This window comes from Osmerus mordax, chromosome 6, assembly GCF_038355195.1.
Source record: "Osmerus mordax isolate fOsmMor3 chromosome 6, fOsmMor3.pri, whole genome shotgun sequence".
Taxonomy (NCBI): Eukaryota; Metazoa; Chordata; class Actinopteri; order Osmeriformes; family Osmeridae; genus Osmerus; species Osmerus mordax.
In genome coordinates this window covers 7,834,645-7,856,550 of record NC_090055.1, presented here as the reverse complement: position 1 = coordinate 7,856,550, position 21,906 = coordinate 7,834,645, and the positions used below count along the sequence as shown (strand labels likewise).

General features: G+C 46.0%; 3 protein-coding genes across 6 annotated transcripts; 1 reads left to right on the top strand and 2 right to left on the bottom strand.

Moving 5' to 3' along the window:
- Nucleotides 1–195: 195 nt before the first annotated feature.
- On the bottom strand, nt 196–7,340 carry LOC136944300 (V-type proton ATPase subunit C 1-A-like). 2 transcript variants are annotated; one of them, XM_067238013.1, is made up of 13 exons: nt 7,208–7,340; nt 6,635–6,820; nt 5,978–6,045; nt 4,400–4,485; nt 4,172–4,270; nt 3,950–4,037; nt 3,583–3,681; nt 3,401–3,469; nt 3,176–3,268; nt 2,991–3,084; nt 1,418–1,515; nt 1,138–1,264; nt 196–1,006 (listed from the first exon to the last, which is right to left on the bottom strand). In XM_067238013.1, the coding sequence occupies exons 2-13, from the start codon at nt 6,764–6,766 to the stop codon at nt 908–910; spliced, it is 1,152 nt and encodes a 383-aa protein (XP_067094114.1). In that variant the 5' UTR covers nt 6,767–6,820; nt 7,208–7,340; the 3' UTR covers nt 196–907. The 2 variants fall into 2 exon arrangements, with proteins under 2 accessions (XP_067094114.1, XP_067094113.1); XM_067238012.1 differs by having other exon boundaries at nt 7,203–7,331.
- A 3,434-nt stretch (nt 7,341–10,774) lies between these two features.
- On the top strand, nt 10,775–17,947 carry LOC136944299 (antizyme inhibitor 1-like). 3 transcript variants are annotated; one of them, XR_010876753.1, is made up of 13 exons: nt 11,222–11,379; nt 12,024–12,146; nt 12,935–13,100; nt 13,342–13,515; nt 13,931–14,103; nt 14,257–14,391; nt 14,531–14,612; nt 14,806–14,880; nt 15,268–15,433; nt 15,817–15,932; nt 16,176–16,393; nt 16,494–16,661; nt 17,401–17,947. XR_010876753.1 is itself a non-coding variant. In XM_067238011.1 (12 exons), the coding sequence occupies exons 3-12, from the start codon at nt 12,999–13,001 to the stop codon at nt 16,606–16,608; spliced, it is 1,356 nt and encodes a 451-aa protein (XP_067094112.1). In that variant the 5' UTR covers nt 10,775–10,881; nt 12,024–12,146; nt 12,935–12,998; the 3' UTR covers nt 16,609–17,947. The 3 variants fall into 3 exon arrangements, 2 of the variants coding, with proteins under 2 accessions (XP_067094112.1, XP_067094111.1); XM_067238011.1 differs by lacking the exon at nt 11,222–11,379 and adding an exon at nt 10,775–10,881 and having other exon boundaries at nt 16,494–17,947; XM_067238010.1 differs by having other exon boundaries at nt 16,494–17,947.
- An 876-nt stretch (nt 17,948–18,823) lies between these two features.
- LOC136944298 (Krueppel-like factor 10) lies at nt 18,824–21,761 on the bottom strand. Its single transcript, XM_067238008.1, is given in 5 exon segments — nt 18,824–19,593; nt 19,837–20,034; nt 20,037–20,673; nt 20,844–21,078; nt 21,606–21,761. Coding segments are annotated over 5 exon segments (1,347 nt in total). The 5' UTR covers nt 21,608–21,761; the 3' UTR covers nt 18,824–19,318.
- Nucleotides 21,762–21,906: the final 145 nt, after the last annotated feature.

Genomic DNA, 21,906 nt, shown 5'->3' with positions numbered 1-21,906 from the left:
AACAGTGTTGGCTTGTACGACACAATAATGATTATTTCTTCATCCGTCCAAGACCGACGCCTTGCAGTGTTATGGGTACCAGCCAGTCATATGACTATTTATTTGCATGGTCTAAAAGCCAGTCAAGTTCCGGGCCAACTAGAGAATAAATAGATCATGACTCTGATTTACTAAATGAATTAAAACAAATACCAGTCCTTATATTATTTATTCATATTTGAATATGTACGACATACACATTGTTCACATATACACACACATATATATATATATCTCTCTTTTGACATCAAATATACACAACATGAGACACACATTTTGTTACACAAATTGTTTCAGAATGGACTACTACCTTAAAACAAGTAAACCGGATGTGCTTCGATTTATGAGAAAAATACCAAATTACTCACAGCACAAATTAACAATGAGGACCACTGAAATACTCAGCTATCAACGTGCACCACACATGTGGAAGGAATGACTGAAAATACCCATAATCCTTCTGTACCTTTATTAAAATCCAATCAATAGATTCTTTCACCTCATCTCAGCACACACTGTAAATACTTTGCCATAAAAAAAAAAATGTAAACAAAAAAGAACAAAACAACAAACACCAACTTGATTTTTGACCACACAGTTAAGAGTGGCAGAAGAAGCTCTTTCAGTGCTTTTTCACACCACATGGAATGAGCATGCAAATCTGGGGGGCAGGGGGGGGGGGGACTGGGGGGCAGTGTACCCCAGACAAGCTGGGGGAAGGCTTATTAGGGCGATGAGACCCCTCCCCTTCAGGAAGAAGGCGGGGTGATCAGGGTAAAGGAGCGAGACAAGCCGAAGAAGACAGCAAAACACAGGTTAGTTTGTACTCATAGCATCTCAACCTAAATACAGGGCAAACCGGGAGATGTTAGACTTTGAAGTCCAGCAGGTTGCAGTCTATCTTGTAGTAGACGTATGGGTAGTACTCCTGTTGACTCAAGTTCAGACCAGGGATGTCCATAGCAGACTGGAGGCACAAGACGCACATTCACATCTCACATGAATGCCCACTGTTACTTGCCGCAGCTCTGCAAACCACTATAAACGTGAATGAGGCCATTCTGTGCACACCACTGTCATCCCTTCACTCATACTCACGTCCATGATGGCCGCTGCGCTGCTGTCCAGGTGCTTGTACAGGTCAAACAGGACCTCGCGCAGCTTCTTCACATTCTTCTTGTTGGGCTGGAGAAGCATGGCCTGGAAGTTCACCGGTAACCCATACCTGTAGAGACACACACACAGACACACACACACACCACACACACGCACCATTAAGCAAGACTGATGTCAGGGGACCCCCTTCTTCCCTAACAGAGAGAACAACTAAAACGGCATTGAAGGTTTAAGACAGCAACAAAATGGCCACCACAATTACCTGAGGACAGATTCCACAAACACCCTCAGAGCCTTGATGTGGATCCAGGCAATGAAGGCCTCACTGAAGTTCACTTTGAGCCACCGAACCAGAGGCCCCTGCAGAGAGAGGAGGAGGACCAGGGTTAAGGCCTCCACAGGCTCACTACAGCTACTCAATAATGTCCCACTGAGACATGTGCAGAGCATGCACTGCCCCATGTCACTGTGCTATGCGGCATTGCATGTGTGAAGCCGGGGGCAATTCTCCCTGGGGCCTCCTATAACTGAAGCATCTAGAACAGTGGTTCTCAACCCTGGTCCTCAAGTACCCCCTGTCCTGCATGTTTTCAAATAAATGGTCGTTAGCAGGCTTCTGCATTACTAGATAACGTCCCATTCATTTGAATCAGGTGTGTTGGAGCAGGGAAACATCTAAAACATGCAGGACAGGGGGTACTTGAGGACCAGGGATGAGAACCACTGATCCAGAACAGGGAGTCAGGTGGCTGAGCGGTGAGGGAATCGGGCTAGTAATCCGAAGGTTGCCAGTTCGATTCCCGGTCATGCCAACTGACGTTGTGTCCTTGGGCAAGGCACTTCATCCTGCTTGCCTCGGGGGAATGTCCCTGTACTTACTGTAAGTCGCTCTGGATAAGAGCGTCTGCTAAATGACTAAATGTAAATGTAGAACAGTGGTTCTGGATCAGCGGCTGCTGGTCTTTCAAATAGGGGAAGCTCATTTTCGGCCTACATCATATACATTTTCCATTTATTTTGCTAGTTCACTGGCTAGTTCACTCTAACCTAGTCTACTGTATGAATGATTGAACGATCTAACAAAACAATATTAAACTCGAAGGAAATGTGGGAATTAGGTTAAACTGAAACAAGAAATGTGGTGTATAATTGTATGAAATGTATGATGAGAATTGGCTAGCAATTTCGCCAAGCAAATACCAAGAAATATGTTGCAGCAGTTAGTCTTTGGACTACACTTGCAAAATCCGCGATGGGACTGAGCTCGAATATCTTCTGCGACTTTTTATAGTACAAATTTGCTGTCAATCAAAAGGAGACGCAGTCTTTCGACAGACCCTCCAATCATCACGCAGAAGCCCGGCGTCCAGGCCAGCCCACTCCTCCATTCACCCCCAGAGACGCTGAGCGTCCAGGGCGGGACATAATCGCAGCATTTATCCAATGACCGTATAGTTTCAAAGCACTGAAAAAAACTGTTCAAAGCAGCCCCATTAAAGTCCATGGACGCTTGACTTCAACAGGGAAATGCACTGTGACGCTACAGGAAATTATGAGAAGGAAATCGAGTCAGTCGACCTGCTGCCATATGTAGCCGATTCTGAACGGACTCGTCTTCGAGATGAACGTGTTCTAACGTATTTAAAATGTTAACACAATAGTAAACATTTGACCATACATTTTTTGACATTTTACGGGAAGCCGAGATTCCCTTGCAGTCTTAAAGAAATCGCCACTGATCTAGAATCACTCTGATGGATACCCAGTGCAGTGTCTGGAGACCAGACAACGTTGGCAGTGTCTGGAGACATGCAGAAGGCCTGGAGAACACGTACAAACTGCTTCTTCTTGTCCGTGGACAGCCGAGTCATCTCCTCCTTGTCGGCCTTCAGCTCCTCCTCGTTGTACTGGAAGTCCCTCACTGTGAACCTGGGGTCAGAGGCGGGGTCAGGGGTCAGAGTTCAGGGCCCAGAACGTGTGTGTGTGTGCGTGAGTCCTGGACCAGGCGGTGGGAGCTTACCTGTTCTCCCTGGCCTTGTGTTTGAAGTCGTCGAGGGCCTTCCTGAAGAGAGTCACGCTGAAGAGACCGCTGTCATGGTCCTCAAAAAGCAGGCTGTTTCACACACGCACACACAGATACATAAATATATACCTAACGCATAAATCCATACCTAAAAGCACTCTAGTGTTAAACAATCAACCTAATTATGCAGGTTCCGAATCTTGACCTCCAATATGAACTTACTTGGTGGATCTGGGCACCACCATCTCAGCAAGAGTTTCATAGTTCTTCTGCCAGTCAGCATAACCGGTCCTGAAAAGAGAACAGTAGTATAGTTCATCAGAACCCCTCTGCTGTCCAACAACTGGCCTTGAACAAATTAGATTAATATGATTTTGACATTAAGTGGCGGTAGAAAGTCTTACTTTGGTACAACCACCAGCATAGTGATCAGGTACTCGGAGTCAACAACAAAGTCATCCTTCTTGACAATGTCAGCAAGACTTCTTGTCAGGAGGCTCCCCCTAGTGAGAGACAGCAGTATTGCAGAACACCAATCGCACACAACAAAGAGTTCTGCCAAAATATTACTCGAAATTATCATTGTTTCGAGATACATACATATAATTGATACTATATAGTATCACTATCGAACTATATCTTCTATGAGGGTCTTTAATATGAATATTGCTTGGTTTTACAAACTAATATGTTTTCCTAACACTTGGACAAGATCATCTAAAAGAGCGTTACAGACTCAGGGGTCAGGGGGCTGTGGGAAGTAGGACTCACGCGTTCTTCCTCTCCAGGTTCTGCAGGTTCCCTTTCAGGTTGTTGTAGGCCGACGCCCTGGCCTTCAGGTCGTTGTCAATTTGGGTCACTTGCTGTAGAGGAGAACCAACATGGAGACATGCTCAGAGAATACTCCGCAGCATACTCACTCAATATAAAAGGTACTGACAGACCGAATTAAAAGGCAACAGGTAAACTGTCTGTGAGGGGGCTGGGTGTGACTTGCCTTAGAAATGATTTCAGAGATGTTTTTCAAGGACTGTTTGATGGGGTACTTAGCCATGTCCCACTGGAACCGTGTGATATAGGTGACCAGGTCCACTGGGAGGGAGGGGGGGGGAGGGTCAATGTGATGTATAGTATAAATCAAGTGCACCGCAAGTATGGCAGTGTGTGACCAGAGGCATGCTGTTAAAGTCAACTTAGCTCCAGTAGCCTGAGCTAGCTTACCTCCGTTAGCAAGCAGGTTCTCCTGGACCTTGTCCCGGCTGTCCTCCAGCACATCGGCCATGTACTGAGCCACTTTCCTCACCACACTGTGAACAGCCAGGAGACAGTGAGGCAGGCAGGCTGGGCAGGAGCCCAGCAACATCAAAAAGATCACACACTGCTGGTAGGCCCATTCAGGGTAGTATGTTTTCATAACACACGTTGTTCAAAGGCATCAAAGCGGACCCTCCGAACCGAGCGACGCATGTAGAGCATCACTGTGCTCTCCTCGCTCTCCAGTTTAGCCCTATTCCAGGGCCTTAGGCCTGGGCTTATAACATGTAACTGTGCAGTTATATCCCTACTTTAATACTAAAATATGTTTATAGTCCAACACTGTTCAAGATGCGTAGAATTGACCCCTCATGTGCTCATATGATATTACATTATTATGTGAAGAACCAATAACAGATCTGTATGCTTAACACTGTTCATGATAGTAGAAAACGACTCATGAAGGACAATGATGTCTGCATAATGAAATACCAAGCTAGCTAAATGTCTGTTTGAGGTTCTAGATCTCATCTCATCTAGGGAGTCAGGTGGCTGAGCGGTGAGGGAATCGGGCTAGTAATCCGAAGGTTGCCAGTTCGATTCCCGGTCATGCCAACTGACGTTGTGTCCTTGGGCAAGGCACTTCACCCTACTTGCCTCGGGGGAATGTCCCTGTACTTACTGTAAGTCGCTCTGGATAAGAGCGTCTGCTAAATGACTAAATGTAAATGTAAATCTCACCCCTGTATCCTGCAAACAGCACGCCTCTGGAGCTATTCAGTGCTTATGGTGCCAGCACAAATTAAATTAGAAAGTAATAGCTTTAAAATTTAAAATGTTCAAATGGAATATTATATGCTAAATCTGAAATTGTATTTCAGAGATTGATATCGAATTGAACAGTTTTGATTTGAAATGGCACTAAAGTACAGAGGCTGGGTTAGGAGGACTGGCCGCAGGCTTCTGTAGTCTGTGGTTCCTCTGGGGCTTCCAGCTAATGTTGGCCTTTCCCAGGCGCTCATCAGAGGAAGCCCAGGACGTGTGAGTTTTGGACCTCAGGTTTTCCAACGTTTATATATAACTTCTTCAAAATCACCAACAAGCCCATAAGTCACCAGGTTTAAATATCACCCAGGAAAGAGATGCTGATGTGTCACCCAACTGCAAATTGCTAACTTTAGTCCGCAGGGGCTGGTAGACTCATGTCTGTGTGAAATTCCTCCTTTCTACAAGGCAGGGAAGGGATTAGAGGGCTGGGCCTGGGTCCAGGCTTCCAGGATCAGAGACTGACCGGCCCTCACCGGTCAGGCATGCTGCCTCAACAAAAACACTCTGTGGCTTGTCCGTCCAGCTCAACACCTTTGTGCTTATGATGCGCCTCTGTCATTTCACTGATCTGATATCAATAGTTCTGAAATGGATGTGTAGCCCAGACCTGTGCTATGTTGATAACACTCCTACCAACAGCTTGGCCTACAGTCCCAATTTGGCTCTGATTATAACCATATTCAATGCTGGATGGAGGAATACAAGAGTAGGCCCTACCTTTCAACAAACTGGTCCAGTTTGGCCAGCTCGTCAGACAGGCCCACTAAGACATCGAGCGTTCCCACCTGGAGGAGAAGAAAAAGACACAAGCAGGACCACGTGAGTGATTGGGCTGTGCAGTCCTGGGACAGAGGGTCTTTGTGGAGCCTGCAGAACAGTGTTTTGATAGAGACTTGAGGGGCCTCGTCGGTTGCCTGTGACGTGCAGGGGGGCCCCGTGTGTTTAGGACGGCGACTCTTTTGTGGGAACTCCTTAGTGCGTCGCAAACAGTTCCAAGAAAACATCCCGAGCCCACGTGGCGAGAGGTCAGCGAGGTCCCTCCACCCACGGGACGGTGAGTAACGAGGCGAGGATCCGTCTGTAAATCTGATGCTTCAAATCCTTTCAAATACATTTTGAGTTTAATTTACAACGTGTGACTGGCCAGATGGGTGGATTTTTGTACGTTTGGCACTATTGGCCGGGAACGCTCACCCCATGTAAATCAATTAAACAAGCGCATCCCCAAAATTTGAAGGGATTCAAAGCACAACCAGCAATTCAGATGATATGCATTCAAAATGTAGATTACACTGCAACCCAACACAATTCAGATTCAACAGACTCACAGGATTATAAAGAATAAACACAACGCCATAAGAAAGGTAAACAAACCTTGAGGTCTGGTATGTTGAACTTGTTGTTGGTAGAGATGTTATTGGTCTTTGTTGTGGCCACCATCATCTTGTCCCAGGTTTGCTGGCATGTCTTCTCTCCAGGAGCAGAAATCAACCAAAACTCTGTCATGGCTGCTACAGACTGACAACAATTCTGAACAGGTCACTGGAGGGTGCAGGAGGGCTGAAAGACAGAAATATTTATGGTAACCAACTGAATGTTTTTTTTAAAATTATTATTAAGAAAGCCTGGCCCAACGAGCAACCTTTACTAAGGAATGACCGTTTACTGTGACACTGGCTGACAGCTCTCTCTGACATCTGCGACTTGTGTAGATGGGCCTTGTTTGAAAATACAACATGTATTTTATCATGCAGAGGTCGAACCTCGGCTAGGAACTAGTTATTTTTTAAATTTCTTCTTGCGTTGTAGCTGGACGTACAGGATTACACGACATTATACGCTATTAGCTAGCTTAGCAAACAGAAGTAGCAGCACTCAACAGCACAACAGACCAAAGAGAAAGCTAACTGTTGCTAGCTAATGACATTTTAGGGAGTCTTACCTTACTTCAAATGAAAATAATTGTTGATAGTTAACAATATTCAGTATTCAGTCCGTGTTATGGATCACTGTTCATAATTGCTGAACAGGTCGTGAGCTAGCTGCTACAGAGGTCTCCTGACCATCACACACAGTCAGCTGATCCGATGGGGAACAGGAAGGCCTCTCGAGGGGGGGATGGTCATTGTACTACAATAAACCTTGACTACTGCTCTCAACTGGCCAGGATGAAGTACTGCAGGAATTGAGTTTCAAGAGAATGATGACTTTACAGATACCTTAAGTATGTCTGTAAGTATCTGCCTGCAAGCTAAATTTAATTGCACTTTAATTACAACTTGAGAAACACAAATTCTTCCTTATGTCTTATATTAGAAATTCCTTGTGTATCAGTACAAGTTAGGCTTCCAAATTAAGCTTCAAGACATACCCCACTAACTAGCTTTGCATTCTGGACAGACTATAAATTCAAGATTACCTCAGCGACAGCGACATTCCTGCCCTATCAGTAACAATCTTGCATGCCAAGTCAGCACGGAGAGAAGGAGGTATTGACTTTCTAAATTTGAACAGGAGTCCAGTTTCCTGACCGTGGGTGTCTCCAGGGAACAGCCCACAAAGGGATAATGTTTATAGTTCAGTGGGTCTGGGGCGCATTGTTTGGGACACAATGCCTGGTCTGGCTGGAGCCGACCCCGGGGATCAAACGCCAGGGTGGGTTTGCCCACTTTTGGACCTGAGCCAGTCTGCTAGGACGCTGCTGGATGGTGGCCAGCTAATAGGATAGCCACACCACTGGGGCTGTAGTTTGGGACTGGAACTTTGGCGCACTGGGGAGAGGGCAATGTGTCTCAGGTATGTCTGATATCATAATGCAAGTTCTATCAAAGGCTCTGTTTCTAGAGTTGCATTTTACTCTTCATCAAGGTGAGATAGAGGTACTGTACACATAAGGAGAGAGAGATTTGAGCAAGTTTCTTGTGTCAATTAAATTAGTCGATAAGTCTCTTTAGTCCTCCTGCTTTGTATACAGAGCATTTCATTACCTGTACATATCACATGTTTGAACTTAATATTGTGTCCTCTCAGCCCACTTCAGTTCACTCACAGTTCAAAAGCCCTCTCCCTCGCTACAGCCTTCAAGACATCATTCACCTGACCTACATGACTGCTATTCATGTTCAAGTAACTATGTCCAAGGTTATATTGTTATTTTATTAATTATCAGAGAAGGTTTTGACCCCCCAGGTCTTCTAACTTGCTCTGTGATTACAATACATCAGTAATTATGCGCCTTGTTTTAGTGTCTTTGACATTGAACTCATCAATTTTGGTGGACTAAGCAAAGAGGGCACTGCAGGTTACAGAGGGCGGAATTGTGTGAGACTCGTGTTATTGTTTCGGTTGGAGATAGTACTATCCATTCTGTCAACTCGTACGATAGCTTTGTTACAAGGACTTGCCCTGGGAAACCTGACCCGAAGTCAAACATAAATCATGACCACGTTTCAAGAAGATCCAGTTAGAACAAGTCGTTTTTTTGACTTGGTTTTCACAAGTAGCAGTGAGTTACAAGTGATTTGTTATGAAATGTATTTTCTTTTGAGACATCACTCTGATTCCATCAAAATAAATCATTAGACACATATTATAAAAAAAAATGCTTATTTTGAAAGAAATGCTGTTGATGTCTTATAAGCGTACACATTTGTAGATGAATGCTACAAGTGGTTTGGTTTATATAATCCTACTCAACATTCACATCAGAGGAAAGCTCTGTTTGTGAGTTCTTTTACTTAGCAACATTCTTTGGCAAATGGCGGGGCGTTGGAACACCGTGGTATAAATCACAGCATTAACAACAACAAGTAGAATCAAGCTCGGTTGCGTAACGCAGAGACAAGTTACTGACTGCATGATCTGACGGGGATCTGATTCAACCTGCTCCTACTCACCAGAACCTCCAGACTCCACTGTATAGCACAGCACTATAGAATATATGTAGTAGTTCACTCCCAACTGTGTGTATGTGTGTATGTGTGTGTGAATTTGTTCTTCCTCAAGTGAACACATGCCTGCCTTACCTGTGAAAGTCAGACAGAAAAACAGAAGATGATATTTCGAAATGTCATGTGAGGTTAGTCTTTTCTCTGTGAGACGATAGGCCTACATAGATTACACCCATTGGCACAAATCAAATCAAATTGATTTCTTTATAGTCCTTTTTACAAACAATTCAACAGAGGGCTTCACGTATGCCCATATAACTGCAGCTAAACCACCCTAAACTCTCAAGGAACATTGAAGTGTCCTTCCTTATTCACTCAGTCCTTCCATCCGTTGGTCACACTGTTTGTGGATATTTGGGCCACACTTCAGACTTCAGCTGGGCCCTCAGTGTTTCGATGTAATCTGTTCAATGTTGGCAAATGAGAATTCCTGTGACACAATGCAGGCTCTGGAGTGTTTTCCCTCAGCGTGGGCGGAACACACGTCTCGACGTCCAGCGAGCGCTTGGTAGCCGTGGCCATTATGATGCAAACAATGGAAATCAAACATTACGGTTTACTGGAAAGCACTTTAGATGCTATGTGTGATTATACCTCATGTACATACTCCATGATACATTCTGACGGGGGTCCAGACACAAAACTCGGAACAGCTTTTGTGTTGGGGGCCTCAGGAAAAGGGAGAAAGTTTCTGCCTTAAGTGTTTACAATAGGCAGAGCAATATTTATTATGAGCAAAACAAAATACTCATTGTTTATTTTTCCATAGCCAGTACCCATAGCGTTTATGAGGTGTTTTCTTTATTTACCCTCTCAGGTAAACATAAAAAATGTGGTTTGGACTTTAGACAGAGTACAGTGTATTTACACAGATCAACAGTGTACATTGACTTGTACTCTCTTGCTATTTGTGCATTTTATATGACTGTGTGTCGAATTGGAATTGTTGACAAGTCCAAAATATGAGTATGTTGTCAGGTCAGTGTTCTTCACATTAAGTCGAACACACAGAGCCATACATTTCAGAATATGGACATCGACAACATTAGAGACAATACAAATGGGATTCGAAAAGTAACCTACCCTAACAATAAAAACAGATTAGAAGAATGAAGAGTGTCATGTATTTAGTTGATTACTCAAATTATATAACAATATCAGAGCAATATCATCCCTTGACAAATTAAAACTAATTGCAGACACATTTGTTATAATTGAAATCCAATAGAAATATAAGTTACATGTATTATTGTGTTGATGTGGACTAATCCTTTACCTTGCCCAGAATTGCCCTAATCAGTGTTCTAATTGGAGATTTTGTTCAAGCCTTTGAAGAAAACAAACTTGACTAAAAATTCCTGACTTGATTAAACCCTTCTCCACCAATGGAATGCAGGAAAGAAAATATGCAAATGAATCCCCTCATAATATTTGCTACGTCTTCAGAGGGCTGGGCAACTTTACAAACTCTCGACTAGGGAGGGCAAAGACCAAAGACGATACCAAGTATGTGCTTTAATTTGAGGACACACACAAGCTACTCAAAGTCCAGTGTACTTCTGAGAATGCGATAGTATTTCACGGAGCAGGAAACCAAATACAGTGAAAATTGTCAGACAACTTTCTGAACCTTTGAGGTGCCATGGGAAGAGGAATGAAGACCTAACCAAGGTATTACTTAATCTTTGGTTATGTGGTAATTTTATCTGACAGTTGTAGATCATTCAACAGGGGCCCATTGATAATAAATGTATCTGCGCTTTTCCGAAAGTACATTTTAAATGGTAATTTTTTAAATGTAGAATAAATATAGGCTACTTTTTATGTTAATGTCATGGAACATAGGCTATTTATAGGACGCTGATGTGTCTGTAAAGCGTATTATTAACAAAGATTTGCAATCTTCGTGTTAAGAAATGTGGACTAGGTGCTTTGACAGCTCGAAACCACGCCCATTCTTCTGTCACTTTGTAAACCGCCGTTCTTTTTCCTCGTCCTCTCTGTCCCGACCTCGACAGCTGGCACTGCGTACCACCATAATCTCCTTCAACACCGCGACGGGCATTAAATGGCACTTTTTCTTTCATCTTTTAGTAACCCCATCCCTCTTTAAAAATTCCGCCTAAAAAGAGAAAACGGTCTACCCCCAATTTTGGGTTTTTATCTCACGTAAGTAGCCAATATGTACCGCTACAGTGGCCACACTACAGTAGCTAGCTAACTGTTAGCAATATAGCCTATCAACGTTGGAGCTAGCTAGTCAAACCACTAGCAATACGCACCATATGCAAGGTCGTTGTACTATGTATATACAGTGGTAGGCTACAGTATCGAGTGTAGATGACTTGTAATCGTCTTTTTTAGTCGATGTAGGCGATATATTGTTCTAATGGCAATACTCGAAAGCTATGTTCCACGTAATAATGTATTTTGTAGCTAGCTGATAGTGTATGAATATAGTCATTTAGCCAAATGTGGCTAGCTCGCTGCCTGATTGATATACGTCAGCTTCAATAGCTGTGTTTTGATTGGAAAGGTTTGAGGTCTCGTTTTGAAATCCACATCGTTAATAAAAAGGCTGACGAAATTGCTTGAACACAATAGTAATTAAACCCATTTTCGAAAAATACAATTAAAATGGTGTATAAATGGATAATGTCAAACCATTCGGTTTTAATGACTATTTTGGGCACATATTTTGACTTGACTTATAATAGGATTCTCTGTTGCATTGCCATGTAATGTTTCAATTCATTAATCACCTTTATATTTCAACCTCATCCCTATCATTTTGTCCTCTGTGTTCTGTTCAGGTTTACTATAACTACCCGGAGGGCCTAGGGGCTGCTCTCTACAGGGAGCCCTTCGACTTCAACGCAGAGCCTCCTTGGGATCCCAGCTGATAGTAGGAGAGATCCAGTTCGGGACTCGTCCAGGTGAGGAGAGTTCAGCACATGCTAAGATCACAAACCACACACAACCTTGTTGTGTCTCCTGTAGGGAAGAACAGGTTGCAAGGTAGCTATGAATTAGCTAGAGCTGCTGCCTTGAAGGCAAGACGGGTTCTCCGTGGTGCTTCTGTTAACAGCTGATCAGGGCAGATAATTCCCTCAGACACCCAGTCGCCTGGTCTATTTAGCATCCCCCGACCACATTGTCTGTCCTCGGACCGGCCAGTCCATTGCACATCTGGGCCACTGCTCAGGTCGCTGAGCCAGGCCGGCCCATTGTGTAACATTATCGAGAGCAGAGATCTGTCAGCCAAGCCCATGCTTTGGTCCCCCAGCTAATGCCATCAAAGGAACCCCTTATGGTTCACTGCCAGTGGGATTTATCCTAATTGTCGGGAGTAATTGATGGTAAAGTAAACGAACTCCCTGCCCCAGTGCGAGTGTTTTCACAGTGGCTGTGTCGACGTCCAGAGGTCCCCAACATGTGACGGCTTGTCCTTGCATTCGATTGGCCGACTTCGAGAGATGGCTTTTTTTTTCTTTCTCCTCACAGCGAGTGCGTAGATCCCTGTTTCAGGAGCTCCACGGCTTCACCAGCCCGCTCTGCAGAGTTAACTGCTGTGTTCTGACACTTGCGACTCATACCTTTTTTTTTTTTTCTTTTTTTTTATAGGTTTCACTGTTTTGTAAGGAGAAGCCAAACTCTAGCGGTGGGCCAATGTTTTGCTAACGACCGCAGGAATTTCACGTCTCCTCTGCTCTTCTTTTAACAGTTAGTTGCCCTCTTCAGGCCGGTCACATTCTTTATGACTGTCGGATTTACGGACAACGGTTGAGATGAAAGGACTGGCTGATGACGCGAGCTGCTCTGTGGCCCTACTGGACGGAGCCGTGGCGCTCGGCGACGTGGTCGAAAATCACATCTATGAACAGACTATGGTGAGGCTCTCTCTGCGAAAACTCAACGCTCTGACAACCACCTCTTTACTGACTCATTGTAAAATCATTTCCCTCGAAAGCGCTAGGCTGCACCCAGAATCGAAATGCGGTTAAGTAATGTTTACGTACATACCAGGAAGTTGCCCTGGTAACATGGGAGATAGTAGGTTAGCATGCTTCCCTTCTTCTTTTGGGTGTGGGTTGAAGGTGCGAGTCGAATCATATTGTCTTTCTGCCCCAGGCTGAGAAGAGTATGTTCTTTGTGGCGGACCTGGGTGTGGTGATGAGACAGCATGTTCTCTGGCAGACCCACATGACCCAGATCAGGCCCCACTACACCGTCAGGTGCAACACCAGCCCGGCCGTCATCGAGCTCCTGGCCGCCCTGGGAACCGGCTTTGTCTGTGCCAACAAGGTAGCCGGATGACTCGTCAATCAGAACCACTGCTGCTACCTGTCCCTGTGTCGTTGTTGTGTCCCCCCCCCCCCCCCCCCCCTCTGCACAAGCCTAGCTGGAATATTTCAATTTAGTCTTTTTTTGTTGTTTCAAACTAGGACTACCGAGTATTTACCGGAAGTGCACATTCTCACATCTCACTTTTGGGTTGCCTTGTAGTGCCACGTGTTGTACGCATTTACACCACAGACCCTTGTTGTGAAGTAGCGCCATCTAGTGGAGGTCCCCATTTTACCACTCCTTTGAACCTGCCTTTCCATTAAAACCCCTCTTTTGTAAGGTTAATGGGTAGCGTTTCTTTTTACCTGCAATGGGCTGCATATATATATTTGTGTATCTTTTGTTGTCTAACATCGAGGTTGTGTGTTTGCAGAGTGAACTGGAGCTGGTGCTAGGCTTGGGGGTTCCCTCTGAGGACATCGTCTACAGTGGGGTCTGTAAGCAGCTCTCTCAGATCAAGTACGCAGCCAAGAACGGGATTAACCTGCTGGTGTGTGACAACGAGGCCGAGCTCCGCAAGATCGCACGCTGCCATCCCAGTGCCAAGTAGGTCCCTACCTCACAGAGGCCACGCTTACTGGCCCCACACACACACACACAAATAATACAACTGTACTACGTCAGTGTAAACAATGGTTGTATTTGCAGTTTGAGATAAGAAAGCAAGTGGTTTGAAGTGTGTGTGTGTATGTGTGTCAGGCTGCTGCTCCAGGTGGCGACGGAGGCCTCCAGCCAGGCGGAGGAGCTGGCTGTGACCCCGGGCTCCAGCCTGAAGGAGTGCAGGCACCTGCTGGACAGTGCCAAGGAGCTGGGCCTGCAGGTGGTCGGGGCCAGGTGAGGGGGGCCGACACTGAAACAGATGTACTCTTCCGATATTCATTGCGTTAGAGACGCGTCACAGACCCAACGGTAGGGAGGGAGGCAGGCATCCTTTCACCAAAGTTCTCCTACCAACTGTGCTATCCCCGTGCAGGTTCCACATCCCTGCTTCCTGTGACGACCCCGAGGTCTACACCCATGCCATCTCGGACGCCCGCTGTGTCTTTGACATGGGGGTGAGTCAGCTAGATAGCCGCGGCTGAGAAGAGGTGGATTGTGAATGTGTCTTACTTAATGAGTAAACAGTAGGCTACAATGCAACAGTGTGTACTGTACAACTACACTACAATTCTAACAAAAAAAATTCAACCAAAGTGGATCATATTGCTGTCCAAAGTAGAACTCCAACTCACTCCCTCTGTGTTTCAGGAGGATGTTGGCTTCAGTATGAAAGTGCTGGACATTGGAGGGGGGTTCAGTGGCTCAGAGGATCAACTCCAGCAGGTCAGTATGTCTCCGTTCTGCGTTACATAACGCTGAATAGATTACCTCAGAGCTGTTAGCCGCCTCACTGGTCACAGTCCACCAGGCCCATTCAACATCATAACAGCTCCCATAATGCAGTATTACTTGTTATTCCCTTTCGATTGAGTGGAATGTAACCCAGCAATCACACTTGCGTAATCCTAACCCTTCGGGGGCCTCCAGTACTGATGGAAACAAGGTTGGCATCGACCCCCCCGAATATTGTCCTCACCCGCCCACGTTATGTAAAACCCTGGTGCGCGACTGTCAAAACATCCCAGTCGGGTTGTGACCGCCCCAGCAGACATGTGCTGTCGACCCGCGATCCAGGATGGAGATTGTAACCGTGACGCCGTGCCTCCACAGATCGAGAGCGCCGTCCGCCCGCTGATGCAGCTCTACTTCCCCGCCTCCTCCGGCGTGTCCGTGGTGGCGGAGCCCGGCGCGTTCTTCGTCTCCTCGGCCTTCACCCTGGCCGTCAACGTCGTCGCCAAGGAGGTGGTGTCCCGGGACCGCCAGGGCCAGTCACACGGTACATGGGCTCCCTTTAGCGCCGCAGCCTCACCAACATCCAGGAGCCTTACGTCCACATGACAAAGACTCAGCCTTACTAGTAATCTGCTGTCAGTCATGGTTACACCTTGGAGTTAATAAAATGACAGAGGCTTACAATGAGTTACTATAAGTATGAGTTGTGTGACCTGGATTAAATCAACTAGGGCTTGCACAAGCTCATACACAAACAGTATGATGTTCTATGGGGCCTCCCCTTGGCACTAAAGCTGCTATATATATATAGACCACTCTTATCTGTCACTTCATTGAGGTGACCCAGAGGTCACTAAACACAATAGGAGCCCATTAAACTCAAGTGTTCATCCCTCATTCTGCTGTTCCCCATCCGCTTCCCATCAGACGAGCCGTCTGCCAACGATGAACCCGAGTTCCTGTATTACATGAGCGACGGCGTCTACGGCTCCTTCGCCAGCAAGCTCACCGACGCCCTGATCCCGGCGCCCACTGTGCACAAGGTGGGCTTGATCTCTTAGTTTAGGGATAACTTGAGTCAAACCCTGTTGGATTTCCATACCCTAATGGCTTATAACTGATCATATATATATTTTTAATTAAAGGCAAGGTTTTGTCTGGGATTACTCTTGCAGCATGGGTATGACAGCAGGACAGCAAATGTCAGCCCACCCGAAACCCAAGTTAGGGCACTCTGTAACCCAAAGTCCTAACTCCACCTCCATGTTTCCTCCGTGTGTGTCCAGGGCCCGGGGCCTGAGGAGCCTGTGTTCAGCAGCAGCCTGTGGGGGCCCTCGGGGGATGACCTGGACCAGGTGGTGGAGCAGTGTCTGCTGCCGGAGCTTAGCGTAGGGGACTGGCTCCTCTTCCCAAGGGCAGGGGCCTACGGCCTGGGCCAGCCCTGCTCCAGCTCCCCTGACTCGGATGTACCTCCAGTCTACTACGTCATTTCCACCGGCGACTGGTACGCACTACACAATAGGCCTTTATTGTGCAACTATGGCTCCTTTTATAAGTGTCGGTCAGGTTTTAGCTTACTGAGTTCTGGATTTGTTCCGTAACAGGTTTCAGATGCAGGAAGCCGGCGTTACCCAGGAGATCACAGTGAAGAGCTTCTCATTGATCCCTTACTTCCTCCACTCCAGCCAATCAGAGGGTGCCCTGTCCGTCCCAGCATAGAGCGAGACTGCGTGGAGACATCGCTACTTCCTCGTTTCTGATGACCTCAGCTGGTCAGCATTCCATTGGGAAGGATTAAATGTTGCGGTCTGCTTTTTTCATTTAAGAAATTGAGTGTGATTTGTCGGGACCAGATTGAATTGGTGGCTCATCAACACAATGTGTTGTTGGATTGTAACAGCTATTCCTCTCCAGACAAAATAATGTAATTTACTATGAAACAAAAGGTATATATTTAAGATGGACAACTCCAACCTGCCAATGGGTATCACAAACACACATTTATTTTAATTTAAATGTCATTGTAATGTAAATACCGCTACAGTAGCATCATCATGCCCTGGTGCTTGCCTTGTTGATCAGTCAGTACCATCAAAAGTGGGCCAGTTTATTTAAGTGAACACACTTTTCAGAATGCTTTTTAAAACGATATTTATGTGTATTTATAGTTTTAGCAGTTGTGTCGTTTTGTTTTGCAAATACGAATGGGATTTATTTAGCACTTGCTTTCAGTCAGTATTCAAAACAGGCTTTCACAACTCCAGGGCTAACTCACCAGACCCTTGAACAATGGGCAGTTCCTCCCTCCCTACCTACAAACTCTGGTCACTGTTCTCCATGTAAGGTACACTCGAAATGTCCCCTTGTCCACCTGAGGAAGCAGGGAGGTGAGCTGGGAAGACATGCTGTCTGGTCATCTTGCCTGGGGTGGGAGGCTGAAAGCCCCTGGGGTCAGTACCCACCACCTGCCAGGTGATTTTAGTGTTTTTTTTTAAAACTTTTTGCCAACAGCACAGTGATGTTTAGCACCTGGAGTGAAGGCCAAGCTGCCAAACTACTGAAGTGATGCATCAAGCAATGTGGTCATCAGAACTGGATACACCAGCATGTTGTCCTAGATTTGTGCCATGTATCTCCTTGTCCACTCGGTTGGTGAATTATTCATTGCCTTGTATGATGCTGCATCAGGAGGTGGTAGATTGGGTGGTTGTTGCTGTGTCACGTCAAATCAAAAGGCTTGTAATGAGAGGAAGTGCAGGAGATGGTGCAGAGGAAGTGTTTTGATGGGGAAGCATCTTTTTTTTCTTCTCTCAGCTAGAGGAAGAGGCTTTCTGACAAGCATGACGTTACTCGCTAAATGTCAAGTTTATACCATAGTTAAATGTGTCCTAATTGATGATAAATATTCAAAGAATATTACCCTAGAAAAAGGTGCACAAAGTCAGTGAATATGTCCTATATTTGTGAGGAATAGGCAATTACACAGCCTATAAATTACTTGTAATTGTGCCCATACAAGTTATGAAACACATGAATAAAGACTACCTTGTTGACTGGATTATATGGTTACCCTTATTTTATCCTGCCAAGGTAACATTGCTTCTACAGACTAACATTGCTTGCCACACAGTCTTCTCTCAAAACAATGTTCAAACTGTATGCGAAGTACAGAAATAGCATCACAGAGCTGGCATCTTTCTACACATGGCCTTAAAGTAATTCTCATTGGGATGAGCTGTCATTGCATAACCACACGGTGACAGCAGTTTCTCATCCTGGATAATGTGATCAGAGCCGGAAGGGGATTGGGCTCAGTGGGTTACACAGTGATAAGGCACTTATAAGGCTACGTTCAGACCCTCTACTAAATCCAACCTTCCTTACTCTCTTTGAGGAGGAATCCCTCATCAGTGGGGAGCAGATAAGACAGATGGGGTTGGCAGAGCTGGGTAATGGTTCAGTTCATATGAACTTACAGTCTGCAGAAGTCAGAAAGTGTGAAAAATGGGAAGTGTCATTCAGGAGCCTTTTGCTATATTTAGAATCAACAAGCCTGTCGGACAGTTTCACTGTCAATCGCTGGCTGCTTGAGTTAGCCTGACGTGACAGCTGTTATAGCTTAGCTAAGAAGGACTGACTGGTTTCACTGTTGCCTTTAACACCATAGTAGCATGTGATTACAGTGTCTCAACACTGGAACCACACAGTCCCCCACAGACACTTGCACAACCGTCTGCTGTCTCTACTCCTGTCAAAGGGTAACAGTAAGCACAATTGTTACGTGCACAAGAAATGAAGTCTTGGCACACTGCGTCACGTTGTTCCTTGGCCTTGAACTCCCAGACACAGGTGCTGTCATAACTGAGTGAGAGGAGGAGGAGGAGACAGAGGGACACAAGAAATATTCACAACAACCATCCATTTTTGACATTTTAATTTTCCTTGTAACAAAAGAACAAATTGTGCAAATGGTCTGCATAAAAAAAAAAAAAACTGCAACTGTACAAAAAGACATACAAATCTGTATGTCCCCCCCCCCCCCCCCCAAAAAAAAGAAAGAAAATACCTTGGTCAAACTCAAAAAATATTCTCAAGGATGCACAGTCCTTGAGAATGGCATTCTCTAAACTTCCGGAGAGTAACACGGTATAACAATCAATTGCTTGAAAAATCCGCTGTTGTTCCCTCTTCAACGCTATTGGCCTCTATGAAGGCACAACTATAGATAAATGAGTTGTTCAGTGTATGCTACATACGTTTCTTGTTGGTGTGGCCCTCTGCTGGACAGACACACAGGTCACATATTACAGTATTATACACCCCATATGGAGACTGTTCACTGCTAAATGTAGATGTTTACACGGGGTTGGACCCGTTTTGAGCTCCACCCTTCAACCTCCTGTATCTCAAATCCTGGAAGCCGGTTTCTTCAGTTCTCAGGAAGTCCTTCAGCGCTGCGAGAGAGCAACTGAAATTTGGTGACGTCACTGTGACTGACTCCCATTGGCCAGCAGGCCATCCTCTTGGTTGCTAGGTGTCGCCGGGCATGCTTGGCCAGGTGATCGCTACGCATGAAGCGGCTGTGACACATGGGGCAGGCGAAACGTTTCTCCCCGGTGTGTGTCCGGCGGTGCCGGGAAAGTTCGTCCGACCGAGCAAAGTGCCTGTCGCAGCCCTCCCACCTACACCTGAAAGGCTTCTCACCTGAGGACACACAGGAGCAACAGCTGGAGTTACAGAACACACAACACTACAGGCGCACATGAAATGTTAGTTATTCACTTGCTTTATTCATCAAGCCTGAATAAGTCCTTGAACCTGCCCTTGCTTTGCAAATACCGATATCCTAGGAGCCAAAAGATATGGCAAATCAACTCTGACATATTCAAATTCCTATACTGAACTCCCGCATGTTTAAATTCCCATGCATCCTCATCATTGCTTTACCTGTGTGAGTCCGCATATGTGCTTTGAGGTGGGAGCTCTTGAAGTAGGTCTTGCTGCAGTCAGAGTGTGGGCAGACGTGGCTCCGCACACGGGGATCCTTCACCAGGAGTTTGACCCTATGGACCAGTGGGACAAACCCTCCTGGCGCAGGGGCGATGGCCGCCAGCCTGGTGCCTCCTGGGGTCACCATAGCTGGACCGGGCCTGCCGGCCGGGAAACCAGGAGCATGAGGGGGCCGCTGGTCGCTTGACCCTCCATAAAGAAAACCTGAGGGCACACCATGGATTGAGGGCCCGGGGACACCACTGGTTTGCGGACGACTGTGGTGGTGACAAGGGGGTTGGTAGCTGTCGGGAGTATCTGGCAGTAAACGGGCAGAGGAGAGGCCCTGGCCGTGGTCCCAGGGGCTGTGGACCCAGCTGTGGGCTGATAGGACTGGACAGCAGAACCTGGTAGAATCACAGTAAGTGGAACCTGTGGGGCATCAGCCCCAGAGGACCAATCGGGAGGCGTGTTGTTGGGGTTCACCATACAGTCTCTACCCCTCCACTTATCAGGGTAGGTTTTACTGAGGCTGTTGGAGCTGGGCTGTCTCAGGCTGTGGTTTAGGAAAGCGAGAGGACAGGAGGAACGGTGCTGTGAGTCGGCTGTGTGACGGATCACGCTGGTAGCCTGGGACCGTGGAGGGGGGCCTGTCTGGGGCTGGGGCCAGGGAGGGGTCTCTGCCCCTGTGCTGGGGCACCGGCTCACTGGTGGGGCTGGTGACGGTTCCTGTGGGGTCTCTGGGCCTGGGTGGATGGCCTCATACACAGGTGGGCTGTATGGTGGGGTCATACACTAAAACAGAGACAAATCATACACTTAGAATCGCTACTTATTTCATGATAACGTGCTGTATATTGCTATTACAAAATCTCCCATGCTATTGTCATATTACAATTTGTTATGGAGATGAAAGTAAGAGTTTGAGGCAGCTATAGAGACAGTTATGTAGGTCTACTATTTACCATAGGTGACCTTCTGAGAACCTCTGCAGAGACAGAATCATCCTCAGAGAAGTCTGAGGTGGGGGTCAGAGGGCGGAACTGGACTGGGTTAGAGGTCCTGGTCTTCCAGCGGTTCTTATTCATGAACATCAGAGCTTCCACTGCCACCATGTCCCCCACGCCCATGGGACTGTCCTGAAGGTCAGCACTGTCCTGAGGGTCCATACTCTCACAGCAGCGGGCCCCATGAACTTCCCTGGTGATACAAATGTAGCAATGTCTCAGCATGACAAATTCTGAAGTAAAAGAGATGTATCTGATGTCTCTGCCTGTCACATTCTGAATTGAGATGAGACCTAAAGTAAACTCGTTAAGTTCTGAAATGCAAAATAACAAAAATGCTATATTGAACTGTTCAACACACAGCTGTATTTTTTGTCAACAATTAGGTGCTATGGATTGATTCCTAGAGTGAGTCATTAAGCAACATGAACGATAATGTGGACTAGGAGCGGCTGCCCTCCGGCTCCGTGGCCTTTGCTCTACTTTTTCGGCCCAGATACACTAGTATGCTGCCTAAACAAATACTCCAACTCCCCCTACTGCGTTCGTGAGAGTCAGCAAGTCAACAGCCAAATTATGGATTTACTACAATAGACTCGCCGAATTTGATCAACATTTTAACGTTAAATGAGATGAGTCATATACCATGAATTAATGTCACTAGCTTCCCAATCCCATTTTAGGCTTTGAGCACGTTACATAGAGTTAAAGTTTACTTACATGTTCTGTTCCAGGGTGAATGGCGCGAAAAGAAATATCAGCGTCCTCTAATGTAGGTTTTCTGTGTTCATGGACTGTGTTTTTGGACTTAAGTCTTGTGGTAGATTTTACTAATACATTCCCCCGTTCTGCTATTTCTACTTCCATTCAGAAATAATTTCAAAAGCGGTGGGTAAAGATGGGCAGGGCTCCAATTTCAGCCAATCGCACATAAAGGTGTGTAAGACACGAACCAATGGGAGGAGAATGAGCGCGTGATCAGAGGCTGATGTGGATCGTGGAACCGGCGTGGTACACAACA

Bases quoted from the DNA above. Each gene is read 5' to 3' on its own strand.
- LOC136944300 (XM_067238013.1), bottom strand. From the start codon at position 6,766: ATGACAGAGTTTTGGTTGATTTCTGCTCCTGGAGAGAAGACATGCCAG. The intron at 6,046-6,634 runs GTTTGTTTACCT...CTTCTCCTCCAG, and splicing joins TCAACATACCAGACCTCAAG to GTGGGAACGCTCGATGTCTT. The intron at 3,470-3,582 runs GTAAGACTTTCT...TTCTCTTTTCAG, and splicing joins ATGCTGGTGGTTGTACCAAA to GACCGGTTATGCTGACTGGC.
- LOC136944299 (XM_067238011.1), top strand. From the start codon at position 12,999: ATGAAAGGACTGGCTGATGACGCGAGCTGCTCTGTGGCCCTACTGGAC. The intron at 13,101-13,341 runs GTGAGGCTCTCT...TTTCTGCCCCAG, and splicing joins ACATCTATGAACAGACTATG to GCTGAGAAGAGTATGTTCTT. The intron at 13,516-13,930 runs GTAGCCGGATGA...GTGTGTTTGCAG, and splicing joins GCTTTGTCTGTGCCAACAAG to AGTGAACTGGAGCTGGTGCT.